At 44.2% G+C, this 24,033-nt stretch overlaps 1 protein-coding gene across 6 annotated transcripts in view; it reads left to right on the top strand.

Annotated features, from left to right (window-relative positions):
* Positions 1–24,033, top strand: part of STX3 (syntaxin 3) — a 53,176-nt gene that overhangs the window by 6,723 nt on the left and 22,420 nt on the right. Inside the window, exon 1 of one of the 6 annotated variants that reach the window (XM_084859740.1) lies at positions 19,711–19,791. The exons of 4 other annotated variants lie outside the window; for them this stretch is intronic. In XM_084859740.1, the coding sequence (XP_084715866.1) occupies positions 19,786–19,791 (6 nt within the window). In that variant the 5' untranslated portion in view covers positions 19,711–19,785. Of the gene's footprint in view, positions 1–19,710; positions 19,792–24,033 lie in introns of those variants that run through there. One more of the 6 variants, XM_084859731.1, reaches the window with a different exon arrangement.

Genomic DNA, 24,033 nt, shown 5'->3' with positions numbered 1-24,033 from the left:
AAGAAGAATCCCCCATCTCCTCTTAATCTTCCTTATTTAGGACTGTTCTAGAGCTGACTAGAGCACAAGCCTCACATTATTCCAGTCTATCTAATGCATGCCAGTTTATATTACTATCTGATATAAGTTTCATATGTCTTTTGGAACACCATTGCTGTGTTTTGGCCTTTTCCTTCCTTGGCAACCAGGAGGGCTATACTCCTGCAAGTAAATCATCCACATTTCATGTTGTTTTCTCAAGGAAATCTCAGCTTTCATCTTCACTTCTTTTCTCTCCTTTTCCCTATATAAAAGGGTTTGTATGTCCTCGATGGACTCGAAAACTGTACATCTGATTGTTATGAAACTTGTAGGATTTGTTCTACCTCTATTTGGGATGGTTTTAGGCATAGTGAAAATTCCGTCTGCCATCTTGAAATGAAATGGCGACCAATCAACATTTTAAAACATTTATAGCTTCAAGACCGATTGATTTCAGCCAAACTTGGCATGATGATTCAACACTTCAGCAAGCAAATTTTAACCGTACATTTTAACTATGTGATTATCTATAATCATAGAAGAGGATGTGTCTCTGTCCATCATCGTCATAGCTCCAAGGTGGTGAAAGCTAAACACCTGAAATGTGGCATGTATACTAAGGGGGCCCTGGGAATGTGCTCTTCGGGATTATTTTGTTTTTACAATGCATTAATTTGAATTAATTTAAGTGTGTCCATTTGGTTGAAGCCTGCAGCAGCATCTTCAGCCACTAGGGGCAGGCTTCCCCAACTGGCCTACAGTTTGCAATCCATACAGTTTGAAGCCAAGAGAGATTAGTAGAGGGACAGAGTTATAGTCCTGACCCCTACTTCCTGCTGTGGGGCGACCCCCCTCAGCAGAATGGAGCAGACAGACCCCTCTCTCAGGGGACTATGGGGTGCACCATGACAGGGACCGTGCCTAGGGGTACCTGTGGGTGTGGCTGAACTCAGACGAGGCAGACACAATGTGTCCAACTCTAACAGCTGCATAGCTCAGCTTGAAGGCTTCGCTGTAGCAAAATAAGAGCTATTCCAACCCGTGAGAAGCCTGGTCCTCTCCCTAGTTTGTAATAAAGTAACATCCCCCCTCCCTTCCCAAAGCTTATAGCTCCACGCATAAAAAGAAGAATATTGTCAGCAAGGCTGTAATTGGTTCAAAAGAGCAGGGTTCTCTGTCACTTCAAGTTCTCACCATTTTCTACATTTCTTTTTAAATGCTAGTATCATGGCTTATATCTTTTGAACATGTGGTGTTGGTATCCCTGGGGATCTATCCTCTGTGGATCTATCCTATGTTCCAATGTGAGAAGCACTCTGAGATGTTGGATGAGACTTTTTGTGCCCTTGGTATGCGTGTGCTCTCTTTGTCTCTTTGATCTATGTAGGCTTGCCAACTTTATCTGGAGGGGGGAAAAAACCCTGCCTCAACAAAGTCCAACCTCTGGCAAACTACTTCCCCACCTATCTTGATGTCTATTTCCTCCGAGGGATTCAGACAGCTCCTCTGCACTTCTTGGCTGTCCCTGCCACTTCCCACTTCTGCTCTTGGCTTGTGCTGCTCTTATCTCACGGAGAGCAAGTTGTGCTCTCTTTATCACTGGTGGCTTCTGCCCCATTTCCTGTCCTTCAGCTCTACACCATGCAGAGTTTTGCTATATAAAATCCTCTGTCTCGGATCTCCACTGTGGAACAGCATATTCTTTCCACAGAAAGTTGGAGAATAGATTACATAATATTTAATTTACAGCACATTCCTAAGCACGTATATTTGAAAGCAACTGCTTCTGAGTTCAGTGGAACTTGCTTTTGAGTAAGTTGCTTTTTTGAACCCACTTTTTTGGTTCTTCAGATACCCTGCTGTATGGGGCTTCAAAAAACCTTGCTTTTTTGAACCTGTGGGTTCAAAAGCATTGGGTAGTCCAGAGATGTTCAGAGCAGCAGTCACAGATCTTGTTATGTGTCCAGGCAGATGGTTGCTTGGTTGGCTATGGGCTCTTTAGAACAAAGCAAAAGAATGGTATCTCTTAGTGCAACCTTCCCCAACCTGGCACCCTCCAGAGTTGCTGGGCTGCAACTCCCAACATCCCCAGCCAGCATGGCCAATGGCAGATGGGAATTGTAGTCCAACACATCTGGAGGGAACTAGGTTGGGGGCAGCTGCCTTACCCAAAGCACTTACCCAAAGTTAAGCCCTTCAGTTTAATAAATGGAAGCACCCATTTTAGAGGAAGGCATTTCTCCTGACTTTTTTTCCTCACCCTGCTACAAAACTCCTCATTTGAACTTGAATGGCAAAACAAATTATCCTTCATACTGCACTGAAGGGTGTGTTTTCTTGACGGGTCACACAAAATGAAGAAGGATAGATGAAGTTATATTTTTATTGGACTAACTAGTCACTGTGAAATGCAACCTAAACTAAAGGGGAAGTGATGAGTCAGAAGGAGAGGCTGGTCACTCCTTAGGAAAGGACATTTATTTTTATATGTATGTAACATATGTTTGTGCCACCCTTCAACAAACTCTTTCAGGGCAGCTCACAAGCACAGACAATAAAGCAGCATGACAAAGCAACCTTCAGATTAAAATAGCAGTCAAATAAAAACATGTATCAGGAGCAAGATAACACCAGAATCAGCTGACCTTGTAAAAGAAAACAAAAAGAGGGTTGCCTGGCTTTGACAAGACATCAGAGCAGATGTCAAGTGAGTCCTCCTGGGCGAGCATTCCAAAGCTGGGGCACCACAACCGAAAACACCCTTTCACCTGTTGCCAACTGCAGTGCCAGCTCCAGGTTTTTGAGGGCCCTTGGGCAAGACACCATCTCTCAGGGAGTCTACCTTTTCACTGCCAGCGCCACCAGTTTCTGTTGCTCCTCATCCTCTTTCCCATCATTGCTACCATTTGCTTGCTTGACAGGCAGAGAGCCAATGAACAAGTTGGCAGTGGCATCTAGTGCTTCTCCTTCTCACCACCACCATTGCCTGGACCAGATCAAGAGGCAGGTGAACAAGCAAGTTGCAGTGGTGAGGAGGAGGAGCAACTCCAGGGGGCTGTTCTCAGAGGGCTCCTGCTGGGTGTGGGCCCTTATCTTATTAGCAGGTAATTCGTAGTACCAGCTTTGGCAACTGCAGTTCTTTTAAGTAATCCCCTATTTTTGTTGCATTCCCTTTCCCTGTAACCACAGAGAGAGTTTCTAATGCTCATGTAACCACCATGCCATTAATTTTGTAATTTTCTAAAATAGATTCCAATTTATGAGTTAGCCTGTAGTGATGTTTGTCTGTGTTTGGATTAGCTTGGTTACCCACCGGCGTGTTTTGGACCCATTTGGTGCAGGTTCTGAGGTTAAACAGGATGGAATTTATAGGCAGGTGCCCAGCCATGCCTACCCTTAACGCAAAATGCAAGAAGAAAAGCAAGGGCATCCAGGAAAGGGACTCGGATGATGATATTAACTTTTAACTTTTGTAAACCACCCAGAGAGCTTTGGCTATGGGGCGGTATATAAATGTAATGAATAAATTATATATATGCACGCATGCACACACAGGCATAATATACATGTGGAAGCAGATGGTTCTTCAGATACCCTGCTGTATGGGGCTTTAAAGATAAGTTGAGCTTGGAAATGGACTAGCAGCTGATGAAGCTGTTTTAAAACTTGCAGGATGTGCTCCCTAGGGCTGGTCCCCGTTAGCAGCCATATTCTGATATTTCTGAGAAGTCTTCAAAGACAGCCCTAAACGATAATGCATTACAGTAACCTAGCGTGGAAGTTAGTGGGACATAGGTAACTGCACCCAGGCTATCTCTCTGTACAGGAGGAGTCACAGCGGTTGTATTGGTCTTAGAGGGTGAAAATTGCTTTGGGCTATGGATGCCATTTGAGCCACCAGTGACATGGGTGTATCTATCAGTAGTCCCAGGAAGGGTTGTACCAGGAAGGCTTGCAGCTGGCACACCAGTCTTATAATTCTACAGCCTGACAAGCACCATGTGTGCACAAATCCGAATGCTTCTGGTTTGGTAAAGTACATGTGTGAAGCTGCTTCAAGTACAGGTGTTGTCTTAAGGTGGGGACTTTTTTCTGTGAATGGCCATCAACTCATGGGAAAAGTCAGTCGGGATCCACAGACAATGGTGGGTGGAGTCAGAGCTGAAAGTGGGCAGGAACTGTAGTCTTTCAGGATTTTGCTCTCTCAGTACCACCCCACAGGAAATTAGGCTGATGGGTCACATGCCAGCCGCAGGTTCCCCACCCCAGTCTTAAGCCCTGAGTGCTTGGGATATAGAATGAAATCCCCATCCCAGCACATGTAATTGACAGTGAGTACAGGCACAACAAGGGCTGTTTCACATGGAGGGAAAATGCTGATCTGAGATATATATGGAAATATTAATGTTAGGGCTGCAGTCAGTGTGTGATTGTGTAATTCGTTAGATTGTTTAAAAACAATAACAACCCTCTAACTGAATAAAAAGGTTCCCCTGATTAATGGAGCAACCTTTTTTTAAGGTATACATATTTTTAATATTAAGTATTTATACAAATTTCAGGTGGCAGGAAGAGACCTTCCCCCTTCTCTCTGTCAGGAGCGCCCTAGCGGCCTCTGTCAGTACACTCCAATAGCCAACTCAAGACGCAGACAAAAGGATTCTTTTCAAGGCTTTAATCCTTTTACCACTTAATGACTCTTTCAGATGCTAATCACCAGCGACTAAGCAATGAACAGTAGAGTAGCCTATGCTCCGGGTAGGCAGTTGGTCCCCATTTGAAGGAGAATCACTTGAAGACCCTGAACTTCTGGGCTAGGGAAAGATCCTCCCTCTTTCCCTTGGGTCCATGGGACGCGGCCGTTGCTTGTGCACCAAACAGGTGCTACGCCTCCTTTCCGCGCCCTCCATCGCTCATTGCTCCCTGCATCTGCGTCGAGAGTCTAGCAAGCCCCCCTCCCACACCTTCTCACTGCCAGGGTCACTATCTCAGGAACGCTGGCAGGAGGAATCTCTGCCAGCTGCTGTGCCTGTGAGGGATGAGCTGGCTCCTCTCCCACGGATTGCTGATCCTCCTCAGAATCAGAACTGCTGTGGGGTTCTATCGGCTCAGTTTCCACCCTGACACTCTCTCTCTCTCTTGGAAGGGAATGCCTCTTTGATTTTTATGTTCAGAGCCAGTTAAAAATTATTCCACGGCCAATGTTAAACAGCAGACTTTGGTTATCTACAACCTTTAAATTATTGGAGAGAGAGCAAAGAAACATTTGAGAAAGTGTTCTACGATGACCTTGGCTTTCAGGCGACTGATGGTCCTTTTCGGGAAAGAACTGAAAGAAGTGTGCACGGTGAGGAAGAATTATACAGTGATTCAGCGGCAGCACCCCATGAGGTTCAACAAAACAGGATAGTGCTGGATGCCCATAGCCTTGCTTTCTTTATCAATGTGTTATATCGCTATAAATATAACGATATATATCGTTTTATATATATAAATAAATATATACTTTACCTATTCAGGAATTTAGAACTTGGTGCCCTTCATTCAAACATCACATGTATTTATTTTAGTTGTTGGATCTTCTGCTGGGGTTTATTGTCCATTAGTTTTGGCATTGTATATTTGGATCTTGTTCCATGTATGATGCCCATGTATACATTTTTGTAATGAAGTATCTTTTGCATGCATGTTAGAACTCGGTGATTTAATTATAACAGTTGAATGCTCTTTAGCATTTAGCAGACCAGAAACAGCTTAGCACGGTGCATACAGAGTATGTGCTTCTGGTGATCATGCTGAGATCTACCATGACACGCAAAGAGAAGGTGCAGGCTCTTATTTCGTTGGCTGGTTCCGTCACAGCATGCTGCAAGATGTCAACAGAAGTATGCACTTCACCAGCACTGAAAGTCAGGTATAAAGGCATATTTATTTATTATATTTATATATTCATAAACTATATGCAAAGCATAAACGTTAACTTATCAAAAGACAACATTTAAAAGAATAAAACAATTTGTTACAAAACGTCCATAAAAATAACATACAGAAACAATTCAATGAATATAGAATAAATGCATTATTACAATGAAATACGCACTGAACAAAACCGAAATTAACAGGCCAAACAACGAAACAGCGACGATATGGAATGTCAGTGTAATCTTTAAAACGTTTGAAAAATATTTTCCACTTTGTTTTCAGAATTCTGTCAAGGGAGATGGAAACGGTACTTAATCTTTCCAAAAAGACATGATGTCAGGGCTCAGGCAAATGTGGTAGCCTTGCTGTCCGTCCTGGGAGGCAGTTCCGTTTCTTAATTTGAAGTTTGTGTGGGCCAGCTGCAGTTGCTTATTAAGTGAGAGGAAAGTATTCTGCGAGGGCTCAGGGGTATTTTTCTTCATACAATATTACTTCACCTCTGTTTCTTTAAAGGAAGTTTATGGCAAATAGGTGGTTAAAGCAGGAGAGGGTGGCACAACACCAAAAGTACCACACGTGTGTGTGTGTGTGTGGGGTTGTCTACTGGTACCACTGCAGTTCATAAATGGCAGTCATGCGTGATGGAATGCATCAAACACACACAAACACCCCAGCTTCTGTTGTGGTACAGCACAGCATGTGTTGGATTCCTGCTTTTTCACCAGGTTGCCTGTATAGCAAATGGTAGACTTGTTCTGGGTACTAATTCTGTAGGAGGCATGTATATGGTTCTTTCAGAAGATTTACTTTTCAGCACTAGATCAGCTCTGCTGAAAGACCAGCTCCATTAGGCTCCTCCCTCAACTGTCACCAGGCAGCACCTATTGAATAGCTGCAGCAGAGGGAGATGGGATGGGAAGCAGGACCATTCCATGAGCCCTACTGAAGGACGAGCGCCATCAGGCTCCTCGTCTCCCTGTGAACTGTTCCCAGCCTTATATAAGACCTACTATTTAACCATAAGAATAGGTGTCTGCTTCCCTCCCCATCCCCCTTTCCTTTTGTGTCATAACTTTTAGATTGTAAACCTGCAGGCAGGGACTGTCTTGTTGTTACTGATTGTACGTAAGCTGCTCTGGAAGCCTTTTCAACTGAAGAGAGAGAGGGAAGTAGTTGTGGCATGGTATTTGGAGTTCGGGGCGAAGGGGATTCTGTAAAAGGCAACCTAACTCTTGGGCTTAGCTGACACAATAACTGTCAGGAGCCTTGGCGGCCTCTCTCAGTAGATCCCAATAGCCAACTCAAGACACAGACGAAAGGGAATTCTTTTCAAAGCTTTAATCCCATTACAGCTTAATGACTCTTTCGGATGCTAATCACCAGCGGCTAAAGCAAGGAACAGCAGCTGGACTAAGCTTCAGGCAGGCAGTTGATCCCTGTTTGAAAGAGAGTCACTTGAAGACCCAGAACTTATGGGCTAGGGAGAGATCCTCCCTCTTTCCCTTGGGTCCATGGGAGGCGGCTGTTGCTTGTGCGCCAAACGGGCACTACGCCTCCCTTCCACGCCCTCCATCACTCGTCCCTCTTTGCGTCTGCGTCGAGCGTCTAAGAAGCCCCCCTCCCACACTCCCTCACTATCCGGGTCACTAACTATCTCTGGAATGCCGGCAGGAGGAATCTGCCAGGTGCTGAGCCTGTGAGGGATGAGCTGGCTCCTCTCCCACGGATTGCTGTTCCTCCTCAGGATCAGAACTGCTCTGGGGCTCTCTGGGCTCAGTTTCCACCCTGACAATAACTCTTTATTATTTTTCTTGAACATGACAGTGCAGTTGCTTTTCATGTGTGTGTGGTAAATAGAGGCAGGTTGCCCGTTATTTTTATAGTAGTTTGTGTACAGAATGCATTATAGTTCATTCAGGTTATCCACAGGAAGCGACTGTGAGATAGTGACCCAGTTCTCATGTCATAAAACAGCCTACAGTTTGTTAAGCGTGGGTTGTTTTGAACAAGCAGGAGTGAGCGTGCTGGATCCCGCCCACTCCTGCTGTACTAAATGACCCAGGGATGCTCCGTCCTTGGATTATTTAGCGTGATAGGCGGACCCCAAATTGTGGCATGTTGGGGGATGAACAACCCAATTCCAAGTATGGATTGGCCATCCCCCAACAACTCATAATTCCGGGTTCGCAAGTCACGCTAAACAACCCAGGGAAGAAGCATCCCTGGGTTGTTTAGTACAGCAGAAATGGATGAGCAGTCAGAATCCAACACACGGTTGTTCTCAAACGTCCCACGGTTGCTTTAACTTTGGGTTGCTGTGTTATCTGAACCAGTGACTTGGTCTAGGCCACCCAGTGAGCTCCAGTGACTTGAGCAGGAATCTGAACCTTGGACATCTACTGTAAGTTTTTCCACTCTGCCACACTGCCCCGTATAGATGGTAAATCTGGTGGGCCTCTTCTGCCAACATCAGCATTGGTACTGCTGGTAATAGAGCTGTTCGACAATCAAATGGAAATGCTGGCTGAGCGGGTGAGTTTATTCTCTTGGTTTATGAATCCCTGCCAGATAACTAGCGTGCATCCTGTTCTCGTGGGTTTCTGCATAAAAACTGCAAATGCACTTCTTTCAAAAGATAAAAGGCTGGGTTGGGTTTCTAAGCATGTGATGGTCAGGGTTGGAATGAAAACTATTTGCTATGTGTGCACTGGAGCAGGGATGATATGCACAATCAAAGCAGCAGCCCATCTTTTTCTTCCTGTCTCCCCCTGCAAGTGGAAGAAGGAAGGCAGCTGCTTCAGCAGCTCTGCTTGGCTGGGTGTAGTAGTGAGAACAAAGTTCAGCTGAATGCTTATGAGGACAGAATGCAGTGGCGAAAATGTGCCCAGAGTCTTTGGACCTTGACCTGGCCAACACTTGAGGGGTAGAAATAGTTGGCAGTGTCATGGGATTCAAGACCTTGCAAGAGCAGGTGATAAGTTATTCCTGTTTTCTTGTCTTTTCCCTCTGGAAATGGGTTAGCTTTTCCCTTTCTGGAGCATCTTTGCTTCCTGTTGACATCACATCCAGTGGAAGCGGGCCCCTGATTAGATGTTACCTCTTTGAGGTAAAAATATAAATATTGCTGAAGAAAAATGAGTTATGAAGAGTGTCTCCATTACCTTCCGAACAGGTAAAAGCCTTCCCTTTGTCTCCAGAGTGTTTTCTGATGTCCTCTTTGACATGCATAGGAAAGCCACTAGCTAGAAAGTCACTTGTCCAGGATGTCTTCTTGAAAAGCTGGGATATAAGTCATATGATCTAAATTTTCTAAAAGTGGTATTTCAGTCTTGAAAGTGTAGCCTAGGACTTCAGTATAGAACAGTGGTTTGGGATAAGTGCTGTGTATGTGTAGCAGGAAGCTAATTAATTGACCATTGGTTCTGAACATGTCTCTGACATATCCAATCCAGTCAAATCAATGAGGCCATATGGGGTTGCTGTAGCAGTGGAATGGGGGAAGGATTGGTACAATGTCATGTTTACACAATTTTTGTGAACCGCCCAGAGAGCTTCGGCTATTGGGCAGTATAGAAATGAAATAAATAGACTCAAATAAATAAAAACAAACAAGCCACTTTAAGCTTTGGAGGCAGGTTAACGTGTGTTAAAAATACATTATAGGAAGTCGGGACTGACACAAGTCAGAATACTATAGACAGGCATCTTCCATAATTTGAATGGCACCTTCTTTCTCTTGGGAGTGGGGCAAAGTTACTATAAGGGCAATCAACCTCATGTCCCCCAGATGTTTTATCCACAACTGCCATTAACCAGCATGGCCAATAGTGGGATTGTGGGAGTTGTAGTCCAAAACATCTGGAGGGCACCAGGTTGCCTGTGCCTTGCATCTCCCTCTGTGCTATGCCTTTGTTGCTCAAGCAAGCAGAGAAACATGTCCGGCCACAGCTCCCTTCTGTGAACACAGTAGCAGAGTCTGGCATTTCTTAGAGATTCTGCAGTAGGGGAGTAGGAGGAAGAGAATTAGGCAGAAGTTATGTCACATAGGAATGATGGCTGTGAGGGGCAGCAATAAAAGGACCAAAGTCTGGGAGTCCATGTCTAAGCATCTCCAGTTTCTATAACTCTGCAAATGAAACCCATAACTAATGTTAAGGTCTGGCAAATGGAAGGCTAGTGTGCTTCACTTTAGGAATAATGGGCTGTGCAGAGAAATGAGAAAGACACTGAGCTGTGTGACTTCAGTGCCTGAGACTTCCTTCACATCTTAATGACCATTAGGGAGTACATCGCACAGTTCATTCCACCACGGGGCGCTATGGGTTGGTGCCAAGAGGCAATTAATCCCAAAACTGAATCCAAGGCAGCTTCCAGGGAGGTACATGAGTAAAAAAGGATGGAATCAAACCCGTACATCATTCTGAGGATGTCCTCATTTTCAGCAGTGGTGGCAAGTGTGGCGTACCGTAGACCTTTAAGGGTGCAGGTTTGCAGGTTTAGGCAGAAAAAGTCCTATAACTCCCAGCATTCCCCAGCCAACCATGCTAAATTGGCAGTGGGCACACAGACGCCTGCTAGTGATTTGTGGGGCATATTCTCTGCCCCTGAACTGTGAAATCATACAAGTAGCATAGCTACTCTTTACTCTCATTCTCTTTGTTCACTCTATGGTGTTGACCCTGGGAAGGGTGCTATACACAGCTGGCTCCATCTGGGGCCACCCTAATTGCTGGCAGCAAGTAATCAAAGCACTGCTTTTTGACATCTTGCAACCTCTGGATCAGCCTCACCACTGTTGTTCTAACTGGGTTAATCCAAGCAACAGCAATAATTTACAAATGAATTGGGGTTTTCAAAAACCAGTCTTAAACTTGCCATTACCTTTCAACAATGGAGAATAAAAGGCAAGTCTCTAAGGGAGCATCTTATTTCATTTGAGTCATTGTTGCTTCACCCCTTGGACATCACCTGAGAACCTGCTTTGGAGGCCGTGACCTAGTGAGGACAGAAAGATGGTGACGGGCATAGATTTGCACTATTAATCACACTCTGTTTCATATATATGTTGGGCTGACTTTATCTGTTTGTTTTTATGCTTATTTTTATCATTTGTGTAATTTGTAAGCTGTCTTCAGGACTCATTTGCTGCCAAAGTGTAGGGTTAAAAAAAGAATAATAAACTAAAAGCAGGTTCTTAGTCTCTAAGGTGGAAAAACTAGATGCTGGCTTCATGGCCTTTGGCCTTTGTGCAAATAACTCTCTTAACACAAAGTATTCTTTGGGCTGGACTCGATGGTCTTGTAGGCCCCTTCCAACCCTACTACTACTATTCTATAATTCTCTCCTTCCATGCCATTGACTCTACTGCCACCAAATACATTTTATTTCCTAAATATCCCAAAGTGTGCGTGCACATCAACTCAAATACTAAAATATGCAATAAAATCATTTTAAACTAAACTACTAAGGCCAGAACCCAAACTTGCTCACTGAAAGGAATGGGAATTTACTATGTAAATATGGTTAGGATTGTACTTTAGATTGTGAGCCTGCAGGCAGAGCCCACTTTTTATTTTTAACTTGTGCACAGCAAAAGAAGGAAGGGAACCTCCAGGTGCCCAGGCAAAAAGTGTCTTTAGGCCCAACACATTTTGAAATAAATTCTCCTTCAGGGACACTATTGAATGACAGTTCTTAACCTGGTAGAAATCATTGTTGCAACTTGTTTCCTATTTGTTTTTCCTCCTTGTGCACAGTGCACAGCGACTAGAGATTTTAGGTGAGTTATGATTAGGGTTGAAATGAAGTTAGCAGATCAGTTCAACTTCTGTTTCGGGCAGATATTCCTGGAGATAAATGGTTGCTTTGTGCTTTAGGGTGGCATAGTTGCAATATGGGTCTGCCGAGGAACTTCTACAGTTATGGTTTGAAGGTGATATGACAGTGATGGTACCACGTGGTGGTAAAACAGGAGGGGGAGTGTTTTAAGTACTTAGAACCCTGGACTAGGAAGAAGCATTACTCTGCCTGAAAATAGAAGTAAAGTTTTAATAAGGAACTTTCGGGAGCTTCTTCTCACAAGTTGCTCATCCCTTACAGAGCAAATGTGTGCATGTGGGGGGGGGGGATGTTCCCTGCGCTCTTGCTGTTTACACTTGGTGACCCACACCTATAATTCAATATATGCAGAAAATATATATCAGCTGAGTCTGTGCAACATTAAAAATCAGCTGTGTGATTCTCCTGATTTCTTACTAAACGAGGGAAAGGATCTATTAGAAAAATGAAGGGTACACAGTTAGTGCCCTTTGAAGGGCTTAGCACTGTTTATTAGCCTGTTTTTAAAAAATCAAATAACCTATATGCTCCAGGAGACAATGCCAGCAGTGAAATTGCCCTCTGTTCATTACTCATGGCCCTGTTCAAATCTTTAACCCAAACTTTTTTCTCCAGCTTCATGAAGCTCCTTGTTCCAGCATATTGTGTGCCATGAACCCTAAATATGCCTACTTGCTAAACCGAACTTAGCAGCCTGATGATCTGTAGATGTTTTGGACTAGATTTCCCATCATCATCTACCTTTATCCATGGTGGCTGGTGCTGATGAGTTGTAGTGCAAAACATGTGGGGGGCACCAGGTTGGGGAAGACTGTGCTAAACCGTTTTTTGGTCCCCATGTATCCCTTTCCTATCCCAAGGGCAGGCTTGTTTTATCTGCACCAAAGAAACCCAGCTTCTACAACTGGTATAAACAATTGACCAATTAAAATTGGATGCTGGTGATTAACATTTCTGACACTTTCCTTTCCTTGCACAGAGCAGGTCCCGAGTAACTGGAATCCAGCACACACACACGCTCGCGCGCGCCACCCCCATATGTTAGATACAACATTTATTTGTACACTTTCTTTTAGAAAACTTTTTTTTTCTTGAGAGTCAGTGTGACGTAGTGGTTAGAGCGTTGGACTTAGACTTGGGAAAATCCAGGCTCTAGTTCCCACTCGGCTATAAAGCTCACTGGGTGGCTTTGGGCCAGTCATGCAGCCTAACTTACTTCACAAGGTTGTTGTGGAGATAAAATGGAGAAGAGAGGAGGAGAATCATGTGCACTGGCTTGGATTCCTTGGAGGAGGAAAGGCAGGATATATATGTAATAAATAAATAAATAATTTAAAACTAAATAGAATAGATAATGCAAATTGGTCACTGTGTGTTTGTCTTGCAGTATTTTTTTCTTTCAAGGTAGAGGTTTTCAAATAACTGGGATGGGGGGGAAGGGGGGATTGGATAGAAGAAGGTGAAGAATACAGTGATTTGGGAATGGTGGGCCAGGACATGGGCCTTGAAATAATCGCCACGAGGGACGACAAATAGCTGTGCAGAACATCTTCTGTTAAGATGAATACTTCTTCTGTGCTGGACATTTTCTGATTTCGCCCTCATCCCCTGCACTGTTTGTAGTTCTAAGTCTTCTTTGCCCAAACTGTTCTGCTTATGTTTCTTAACACCAAACTGCAGCTCTCTTTTTTAAATCAACTTTTCCTGCATTATACACAGTTATGAACACAGGAAGCGGCCTCATCCTGAGTCAGACCATCGGTCCATCTAGCCCAATATTGTCGACACTGACCGGCAGCAGCTCTCTAGAGTTTCAGGCAGGATTTTTTTCTGGAGATGCCAGGGATTGAACCTGGGACCTTCTGTATACAAAGCATGTGCTCCATTCCTTTTCTGGTCTAGTCCCCCATCACATTCAAATCTGCTGAAGTAATTCAGTCCTAGTTTACTAACAACACCTTGTTCATCCTAAAGAGAGAGAATAGGCTCCTCCCCCTTGATTTAGAAGCACTTGAATCATACAATCATAGAATTGGAAGGGGCCTATAAGACCATTGAGTCCAACCCAGCAGTGTAGTGGTGGTGGGTCATGCCGGGGTGTCGCTCCGGCACTTTTTTTGAAGCCAGCACCCAGCCGGGTCGCGGTCTCCTAGGGAAGGAGGAGGGAGCAGAGGGATTGCGGGTGGCTGCCTCTTGGCTGCCTCTCATCTACTACACATAGCCGGCCAGGCAAAGCGAGCAAGCGAGAGAGGGCGCCTGAGGGAACTCTGCAGCCTCCTCTCGCCCCCCCCCCCCAGCTCTTGGCTTCTCCGCCTGTCCCTGCTCCGTGCCAGCGTGCCTGGCACTGCCCTCGTCTCCTGCAACACTGGCCACATGTTCAGGGCTGCTGCTGCCACCATTATTTACTTATGGGGCTGGACAGGTGGCTTGTTTGTGCCAGTTTTTAGGATTTGTCACACAATCCTATGCATGTTTACTCAGAAGTCAGTCCCGCTATGTTCAATTGCCAATTGGGCTTTCTCCCAGGTAAGTGTGCGTAGGACTGCCTTCCCAAGATCTCTGTAAATTTAATTCAAAATAAACACCCACTGGATTGCACTGTTAATTCTTGAACATTAATTTCTACAGTAAGCAGAACTGCCAAATGCAACCTGCTCTGTCAGCTACACTTTTCAGTACAAGGTTGGCCTGTATCTGGGCAAACAAACCCTGGTGGAGGGAAGGGAAACAGAAAAAAATCAGTTGGGGGGAGAGGAGAAAGAAGGTGTGTGTGTGTGTGTGTGTGTGTGTGTGCGCGCGTGTTTCAATCCAGCTGGGTGCTTGACCGTTCCTGTTGCGGGATGGGAGAGAGATAAGGAAGGAGCTTAGGAAAAGCTAATGGGTAATGTTGGGGCGCTAAGGGAGTGCGCAAGGGGGCTGTTTAAATGAGAAGGGTTCTGTCCATGAGGGCTGAGTTGAGAGGGTGAAGCTTCCATAGAGTATCATATTTTGAAAACTGAAAAAGTTTGTGCGTGAGTGGGTGGGTGAAAAAGATTAACACCCCTGCATTTTTTCTCAGACATCCAATGGAAATACCCCTGCCTTATTCTCAGCTGCACTGCTTTTGGATCCCAGTTGAAAGCTGTATATCTTACAAGGTTGTACAATCTTAGAACGGGCCATGGCTGTGACTGTCACGAAGGGACCCTGCACTTCGGAATTTGCCACTACACTACTGGTCCAACCCCCTGTGTATGAAGAAGTATATAAACTGTTCCAAGAGCGTTAGAATACAGCAATCAGAGACAAAAGCCCCAAAGGTCTTCTTGACTTAAGCGCACTCATGTAGAAGTTCCAATTAGCAGACTTTCTAAAATGACATAAAACCAGGCCAGGTATTCTGATATTTGGATTAATCTCAGCTCACATTCCATATGAGATGGTTATTACATGACAAGAAACACAAAAACATTGTTTCAGATATTAATGTGGAAACATTAGCCAGAGCCTTCTTCTGTAAATTCTAATAATGTCATAGTCTGTCTTGCTTGTGTTAATTCATTGTTCCGTTATGCCAGTTGTCCAGCAATCCTGTGGTACAGTTGGATGGATTTTTGAGCTTTCAAACTCGCTCTTTCAAAGCATATCTTATTGATCCTAAAAATTCAGAAAACTCCTTTTCTTTGATCAGTTTGATCCATTGGCCACTAGTGTGGTTCACTGTGTGGAACGCTGCTTGAAAGGACTGGGGAACATTTGGTCCTACACTCTGATGCTACTGCACTGAAGATGAGGATAGCAGGAAAGTGTTCCTGGGTTTGTGCGTGCTCTGTGTCACTAAAGACAGTTGTCTGTCAGGACTTTCCTTTTCAGGGCTGATTGGGCATGGGAGGACTTTGCAATGCTTTCTCTTCAACAAGCACATTCAGTACAGCTGCATTGGAGTGCAGAACTTTAATCTAAATTTGATAGATTAAATGTACGGCTGTGCATCTACAATCATTTTCTACTAATTTTGTTTGACCCTGTGGACCACAGTTTAGGGATCATTGCTCTTGATCTAAATGAGTAAACATTTATCCGAAGTACGTCCTGCTGAATTAATTGGCCATTACTTCCTGGTACATATGCTTACGACAGGAACATTAAGCAAAGTGAAATAGCAAAGTATTAGGAAGTCAGGTCAGTTATCTTCGCCATGCAAAGAGGCCGAGCTGGGAGGTTTGAATAAGGGAGCTAAGCATATGCTTTGTATATGCCCCCCTCTTAACAACAACAACAACAACAACAACAACAGTACTAGTAATAATAATAATAATAATCACTTGCATAGCACTTCCAAGTGTTCAAAGCATTTCACATGCATTATCTAGTTGTGATCCTTAAAACGATCCTATAAGGCAAATCCATACTCTTACCCCCCAATTTGCTGATGCCAGGGGTGGGGGCACTTAGGCTCAGAGAGAGCAGCTTGCCTGTGGCCAGCTAATGAGTTCATAGTAGATGCAGGATTTGAACCTCTGGTTTCCTGGTTCATAGTTCAGTCTCTTAGGCATTATACCAGAGGCAGGCAACCTGGTGCCCTCCAGATACTTTTGACTAACTCCCATCAGCCGCAGCCAGCATAGCCAATGATAGAGATTATGGGGGTTGTAATCCAAAACATCTGGAGAGCACTGGGTTGCCTATTCCTGTACTATGCTATGTGCCACCTTTTCGTCATATTCTTTGATCCACTGAATTTTTATAGCCTGTATTTTATTCTCTTTTCATCTCAACTGGTCAAAAACACTACACCCCTTGGCTGGAAGTTGGATTGTGTGTTAAGAGTTACTATCGTGACCAAAGGCTATAACCATAGCATTTACTTACTTGTAGAGTTAAGGGATAAAAGAGGTAAGGCTGTGACTGTCTTTGGAGTCTCCATGTGATTTCCATCTAACAAAGGACGGTGAAGTGTTTTAATGCAGCCTTATTGGAATGAGCAGACGGTTGGTTATCAGTCACCAATACAAGTGCTATCTTAGCACTAAAGAAGTCAAGGAAAGGTAAAGGTGTCCCCAGCCAGTCGTGTCCGACTCTAGGGTGCGGTGCTCATCCCCGTTTCTAAGCCGAAGAGCCAGCGCTGTCTGAAGACGCTTCTGTGGTCATGTGGCCAGCATGACTGAACACCGAGGTGCACGGAACGCTGTTACCTTTCCCTCCGAGGCAGTACCTATTTATCTACTTGCAATTTCTTGCTTTCGAACTGCTAGGTTGGCAGAAGCTGGGACTGAAGACGGGAGCTCACTCCGTCATGCAGCACTCGGGTCTCGAACTGCTGTCCTGCCGACCTTCCAGTCTGCAGTTCAGCATCTTAACCACTAAGCCACCGCGGCCCACTAAGCCACCAAGGAAAGGAGAGTGCCACAATTTGTAAGTCAGAACATGTTAATTGATGGGTCTTTCTGCCTCCTGCATTCATCAAAGGAAAAACTTTGTAAATCCCTGTGGAATTATGAAAATCTCTTGCAGCTTCTGAAAGAGTAGTCTTGTACCTTTGTTCTTCTTTGACGTTGCCTATTTAGTCCCACAAGGTTAGCCCATGCTATATAACCCATACTGTATAGAACAGCCTTCCCCAACCTGGTGCCCTCCAGATGTTTTGGACTACACCTCCCTGAATTTCTGGCTATTGGCCATGCTGCCTGGGGCTGATGGGAGTTGAAGTCCAAAATGTCCAGAGGGCACCAGGTTGGGGAAGATTGATACAGAAAATGGCACCCTGCCCAGAGCTTCAGTTGTGACAAGATGCAACCCAGGAATCTGTTTTCAATACTATGGCTGAGTCACCACTGAGCAATTGCAGCCTATCCTCTCACCACGCCCTTAGAGTAAAGGGAAATGGCTGTAAGAGCAAAAATACCATCGCAACCATACTGTTGCTTTTATATTGCCAACATTCGTTGCATCATGGAGAAAGCAAGAGAATTCCAGAAAAACGTCTATTTCTGCTTCATTGACTACGCTAAAGCCTTTGATTGTGTGGATCACAACAAACTGTGGCAAATTCTTAAAGTGATGGGAGTACCAGACCACCTTACCTGTCTCCTGAGAAACCTGTACGAGGGTCAAGAAGCAACAGTAAGAACCAGACATGGAACAACTGATTGGTTCAAAATTGGGAAAGGAGTACGACAAGGCTGCATATTGTCACCCTGCTTATTTAACTTATATGCAGAGTACATCATGAGAAATGCCGGGTTGGATGAATCAGAGGTCGGAATTAAGATTGCTGGGAGAATTATCAACAACCTCCGATATGCAGACGATACCACCCTAATGGCAGAAAGCGAAGAGGATCTAAAGAGCCTCTTGTTGAGGGTGAAAGAGGAGAGTGCAAAAGCTGGTTTGAAACTCAACATTAAAAAAACGAAGATCATGGCATCTGGCCCCATCACTTCCTGGCATATAGAAGGGGAAGAAATGGAAGCAGTGACAGATTTTACTTTCTTGGGCTCCAAGATCACCGCAGACGGTGACTGTAGCCATGAAATTAAAAGACGCTTGCTCCTTGGGAGGAAAGCTATGGCCAACCTAGACAGCATAGTAAGAAGCAGAGACATCACCTTGCCGACAAAGGTCCGTCTAATCAAAGCTATGGTTTTCCCAGTAGTAATGTATGGCTGTGAGAGCTGGACTATAAGGAAGGCTGAGCGCCGAAGAATTGATGCTTTCGAACTGTGGTGCTGGAGAAGACTCTTACGAGTGCCCTGGACTGCAAGGAGGTCACATCAGTCCATCCTAAAGGAAATCAACCCTGAGTGCTCATTGGAAGGACAGATAATGAAGCTGAAGCTCCAATATTTTGGCCACCTAATGCGAAGAGAAAACTCCCTGGAAAAGACCCTGATGCTGGGAAAGACTGAAGGCAAAAGGAGAAGGGGATGGCAGAGGATGAGATGGCTAGATAGCATCACGGATGCAATGAATATGAACTTGAGCACGCTCCGGGAGAGAGCGCAGGACAGGAAGGCCTGGCGTGCTATGGTCCGTGGGGTCACGAAGAGTCGGACACGACTGAACGACTGAACAACAACAACAACAACTCCATTTACTTATGCTCCAAGAAAGGAAGGATGATTGTTCTTAGAATTAATTTAAAGGATTTGGGAGTCCTATGCATTTGGGTCCAGATACTGTTACAGATTCAGTTGAAATCTAAAATAAATAAATATTAATTTTTTATTGATGTATATTGGGGTTATGGAGAATAAATGGGATGGTGATGATATGAAAAGGTATGTGTAGAAAGGGCTTTGTATTTCATATATATTTCGTATTTGTATATTTTAATATTTTGTATGAATGAGCCTAAACCAAAAACTCTTGGCAGGACTCCTTTTTTTCCAAACCAAGGGGGAATTTATTTTTTAAAATACACTTCTAAACTTTATTTTAATAGTAAATTACATATAATTCCAATAATTTATCAAAATCATCCTATAACTCCAGTCAAACTATAACACATCCAAAATATAAGTAGATACATATCGATACTGTGAGAATATACCTATAATAGTAATATTATACAACTTCTTATTTTTAACAGGGCCACTGAATTTTTAAAATGCCATCCTACCAGCCTCTGTTAAAAATACCCACCCACCCCAACATTACCCTTCCAAGCCTGTAGTGCTCCTTCCTTTTTCCAATGTTCTATGCCCCCTCAAGATGTATTGTAGACAGAGCGTTTCTACAGAGCATGCTATGAGGGTGTAATGCAATTAAACAAGATGCTAGCCATCTGTCCTGGAATGATGCTGTTAGCCTTCAATTTATGTGGAGGTAAATTGGGAAAAAAATGCATGGCAGGAGGGTGTGTATAAGAGTGCAGAGAATCTTTCTGTGCATGCAGAGATGAAGGGGAAGGAAGGGAACAGTAAAAGTAGAAGCCATTTTGTGGTGTCCGAGGTGATGACATGTGCTTAGCAGGGGAGTCGATGCAGAAAAGTCTTGAACAGGGAAAAACTCTGGAGGGGGGACATGCAGGTAGGGCTGTGTCTTCGTATGTTAGAGCGAGCAAGCAAGCCCCCTCCCTTCTGCGTCCAGCAATCTGTTAATACCTCTTGGGTGTGTGTGTGTGTGAGTGAGAGAGAGAGAGACAGAGAGTGAGTGTGTGTTCAGGACTAGATGTGAGATTAGCCGTGTTCCTTATGAATGCAGATGGCTCAGTGACCTTTCAACTCATGTAACCCCTGACCTCCATTTTGTGGGGCTCTGGAGACTTCACTTACAAGAGCCTTGATTGCTGAGCCTAGAAAAAGCACCTCAGAGGACGGTTCCTGCAGCTCAGAATTTAAGATGGTTCCTGCTGTCCGGGCTGCTGCAACTATTATGTTTATTTTATTTCAAAGAAGCTGGAGCAAGGGGTCTCTTGAGTTTGCTTACCTTTTCATTATTTGGGCACTGAGCAGTCATTTGGGTGACTTGGGCTTCCATCCCCACATCTTGCCTCCCCCCCCCCATTTCCTGCTTAAAGAGCACACAAATAACTCTTTTTAGAATAATAGTGGTGCTGCTGAGTGCAAGCCAAAAGCCCCATGAGAAAATGTTGCTGCTTGCATCCATTTTTTTAAAAAGGCCCTCACCTCCCTACTTATGAATTGTCTGAGCAAGATCCTGCAACTTTGCTTGGAATTTCGCTTTACCCAGGTACTGAAATTTGAAGGCAACTCTAATTGGAATACTACTTTAAATCTTGTTTTGGCAGGTGCAGTGGGTGACTCTGGGCAGGGCGGGAGGGGGGTGAAAAGAGGAGATGAAATCTTTTAATTCTAGGTCATTGGCTCCAGTCCAGCTTCAAATTCTGAGTAGAAATTGCTTGCATCAAAGGAAATTATAGCTGGGAAATGTTACTTAACTCACAGCATTAACCCCCATACTTAACGTGCAGTGTTCCTTTCTGCAGTGCTTGGACCTTCTATATGTTTCTTAGCTCAAGCTGTTACACACGCACAACATTCTTCCTGATTAAAGTCAAGAAAAATGTGTACACCATCATATATGAAAATAATATCCCTGTCTATTTTATCACAAATACCTGTGTTTGGAAGCTACACTACTCATTTGAAAAGAAACCCCCTTACTTTCTGAAGGGCAATATTGAACATCTCATAGTTTGCCCTGTGGAGGATTTGGTAAGGAAACACTGTCACATCCTTTTCATTTCCAGTAGCTGGAAAAGCATGTAAGAGAGATCAGCTCCTGATGACAGGAAGGATCTTTGGTGTCTCTTTCTAGAGGAAAGTAGGAAGAAGCTTTCTTCTCTGGCATTAATACCACCCCAAATGCATACCAGCTGAAATATTCCATTGCTCAATTACCTTGAATATTTTCTGGGCTGCCTGTGGGTTGTAATCAATGGTTGCATGAGCAGAAAGCAACTTGCACCACTGATCTTCCTCTTCCTGTCCTCTGTACTGCAACCCCATGTACCCCTGCAACACTTCTCTGTTCAGGGGGGGTCATCCTCCTGAGCAGTGGGGGCTGTGTCATACAGGGCTATGTCATACAGAGCTACAGTGCAAGGGAGAATCACCAGAATCAGACAGAGGGATCTGGCTGCGGGTGATCTTTCTAAACAGACATGGGCTGCTTGCCAGTTCAGTTCTTATTCCCAGCCAAGATTGTTGTTGTTCAGTTGTTAAGTCGTGTCCGACTCTTCGTGACCCCATGGACGATAGCACACCAGGCCTTCCTGTCCTGCGCTCTCTCCTGGCGTGTGCTCAAGTTCATATTCATTGCATCCGTGATGCTATCTAGCCATCTCATCCTCTGCCGTCCCCTTCTCCTTTTGCCTTCAATCTTTCCCAGCATCAGGGTCTTTTCCAGGGAGTTTTCTGTTCACATTAGGTAGCCAAAATATTTGAGCTTCAGCTTCAGTATCTGTCCTTCCAATGAGCACTCAGTGTTGATTTCCTTTAGGATTGACTGATTTGACCTCCTTGCAGTCCAGGGGACTCGTAAGAGTCTTCTCCAGCACCACAGGTCGAAGGCGTCAATTCTTCGGTGCTCAGCCTTCCTTATAGTCCAGCTCTCACAGCCATACGTTACTACTGGGAAAACCATAACTTTGATAATACGAACCTTTGTCGGCAAGGTGATGTCTCTGCTTCTGACTATGCTGTCTAGGTTTGCCATAGCTTTCCTCCCCAGTAGCAAGCGTCTTTTAATTTCATGACTACAGTCACTGTCTGCGGTGATCTTGGAGCCCAAGAAAATAACATCTGTCACTGCTTCCATTTCTTCCCCTTCTATATGCCAGGAAGTGATGGGGCCAGATGCCATGATCTTAGTTTTTTTAAATGTTGAGTTTCAAACCAGCTTTTGCACTCTCCACTTTCACCCTCAACAAGAGGCTCTTTAGATCTTCTTCGCTTTCTGCCATTAGGGTGGTATCGTCTGCATATCTGAGGTTGTTGATAATTCTCCTGGCAATCTTAATTCCGACCTGTGATTCATCCAACCCAGCGTTTCTCATGATGTACTCTGCATATAAGTTAAATAAGCAGGGCGACAATATAGAGCCTTGTCGTACTCCTTTCCCAATTTTGAACCAATCGGTTATTCCATGTCCGGTTCTTACTGTTGCTTCTTGACCCTCGTACAAGTTTCTCAGGAGACAGGTAAGGTGGTCTGGTACTCCCATCTCTTTCAGAATTTGCCACAGTTTGTTGTGATCCACACAATCAAAGGCTTTAGCATAGTCAATGAAGCAGAAATAGACGTTTTTCTGGAATTCTCTTGCTTTCTCCATGATCCAGCAAATGTTGGCGATTTGATCTCTAGTTCCTCTGCCTCTTCTAAACCCAGCTTGTACTTCCGGTAGTTCTTGGTTCACATGCTGCTGAAGCCTAGCTTGTAGGATTTTGAGCATCACCTTGCTGGCATGTGAAATGAGCGCAATTGTACGGTAGTTTGAACACTCTTTGGCGTTGCCCTTCTTTGGAATTGGAATGTAAACTGACCTTTTCCAGTCTTGTGGCCACTGTTGAGTGTTCCAGATTTGTTGGCATATTGAGTGCAGCACTTTAACAGCATCATCTTTTAGGATTTTAAATAGCTCCGCGGGAATACTGTCATCTCCGCTAGCTTTGTTGTTAGTAATGCTTCCTAAGGCCCACTTGACTTCACTCTCTAGGATGTCCGGCTCAAGTTCAGTGACCACACTATCATGGCTATCGGGGACATTAAGATTTTTCCTGTATAGTTCTTCTGTGTATTCTTTCCACCTCTTCTTAATCTCATCTGCTTCTGTTAGGTCCCTGCCTTCTTTGTCCTTTATTATGCCCGTCTTTGCACAAAACGTCCCCTTGAGATCTCCGATTTTCTTGAAAAGAACTCTAATCTTTCCCATTCTGTTGTTTTCCTTGATTTCTTTGCATTGTTCATTTAGGAAGGCCTTCTTCTCTCTTGTTGCTATTCTTTGGAACTCTGCATTCAGTTGGATATATCTTCCCCTTTCTCCCTTGCTTTTCGCTTCCCTTCTTTCCTCAGCTACTTGTAAAGCCTCATCAGACAGCCACTTTGCTTTCTTGCATTTCTTTTTCTTTGGGATGGATTTAGTTGCTGCCTCCTGAACAGTGTTACGGACCTCCATCCATAGTTCCTCAGGCACTCTGTCTATCAGGTCTAATCCCTTAAATCTATTTGTCAGCTCCACTGTATATTCATAAGGGATATGATTTAGGTCATACCTGAATGGTTTAGTGGTTTTCCCTACGTTCTTCAATTTAAGCCAAAATTTTGCAAGAAGCAGCTCATGATCTGAGCCACAGTCAGCTCCAGGTCTTGTTTTTACTGACTGTATAGAGCTTCTCCATCTTTGGCTGCAAAGGACATAATCCATCTGATTTTGATATTGACCATCTGGTGATGTCCATGTGTAGTTGCCTCTTGTGCTGTTGGAAAAGAGTGTTTGCTATGATCAGTGTGTTCTCTTGGCAAAACTCTATTAGCCTTTGTCCTGCTTCATTTTGTACAGCAAGGCCATGCTTGCCTGTTATCCCAGTGATTTCTTGACTTCCTACTTTAGCATTCCAATCCCCTATGATGAAGAGGACATCTTTTTTTGGTGTTAGTTCTAGAAGATGTTGTAGGTCTTCATAGAACCGATCAACCTCAGCTTCTTTGGCCTCAGTGGTTGGGGCATAGACTTGAATTACTGTGATATTGAATGGTTTGCCTTGGATTCGTACTGAGATTATTCTATCATTTTTGAGATTGTACCCC

The sequence above is a fragment of the Heloderma suspectum genome, chromosome 1 (genome assembly GCF_057233095.1).
Source record: "Heloderma suspectum isolate Gila_16-S chromosome 1, 16-S_ref, whole genome shotgun sequence".
NCBI classification, from domain to species: domain Eukaryota; kingdom Metazoa; phylum Chordata; class Lepidosauria; order Squamata; family Helodermatidae; genus Heloderma; species Heloderma suspectum.
The sequence above is the reverse complement of the archived record's forward strand: the minus strand, read 5'-3'. Positions and strand labels throughout refer to the sequence as shown.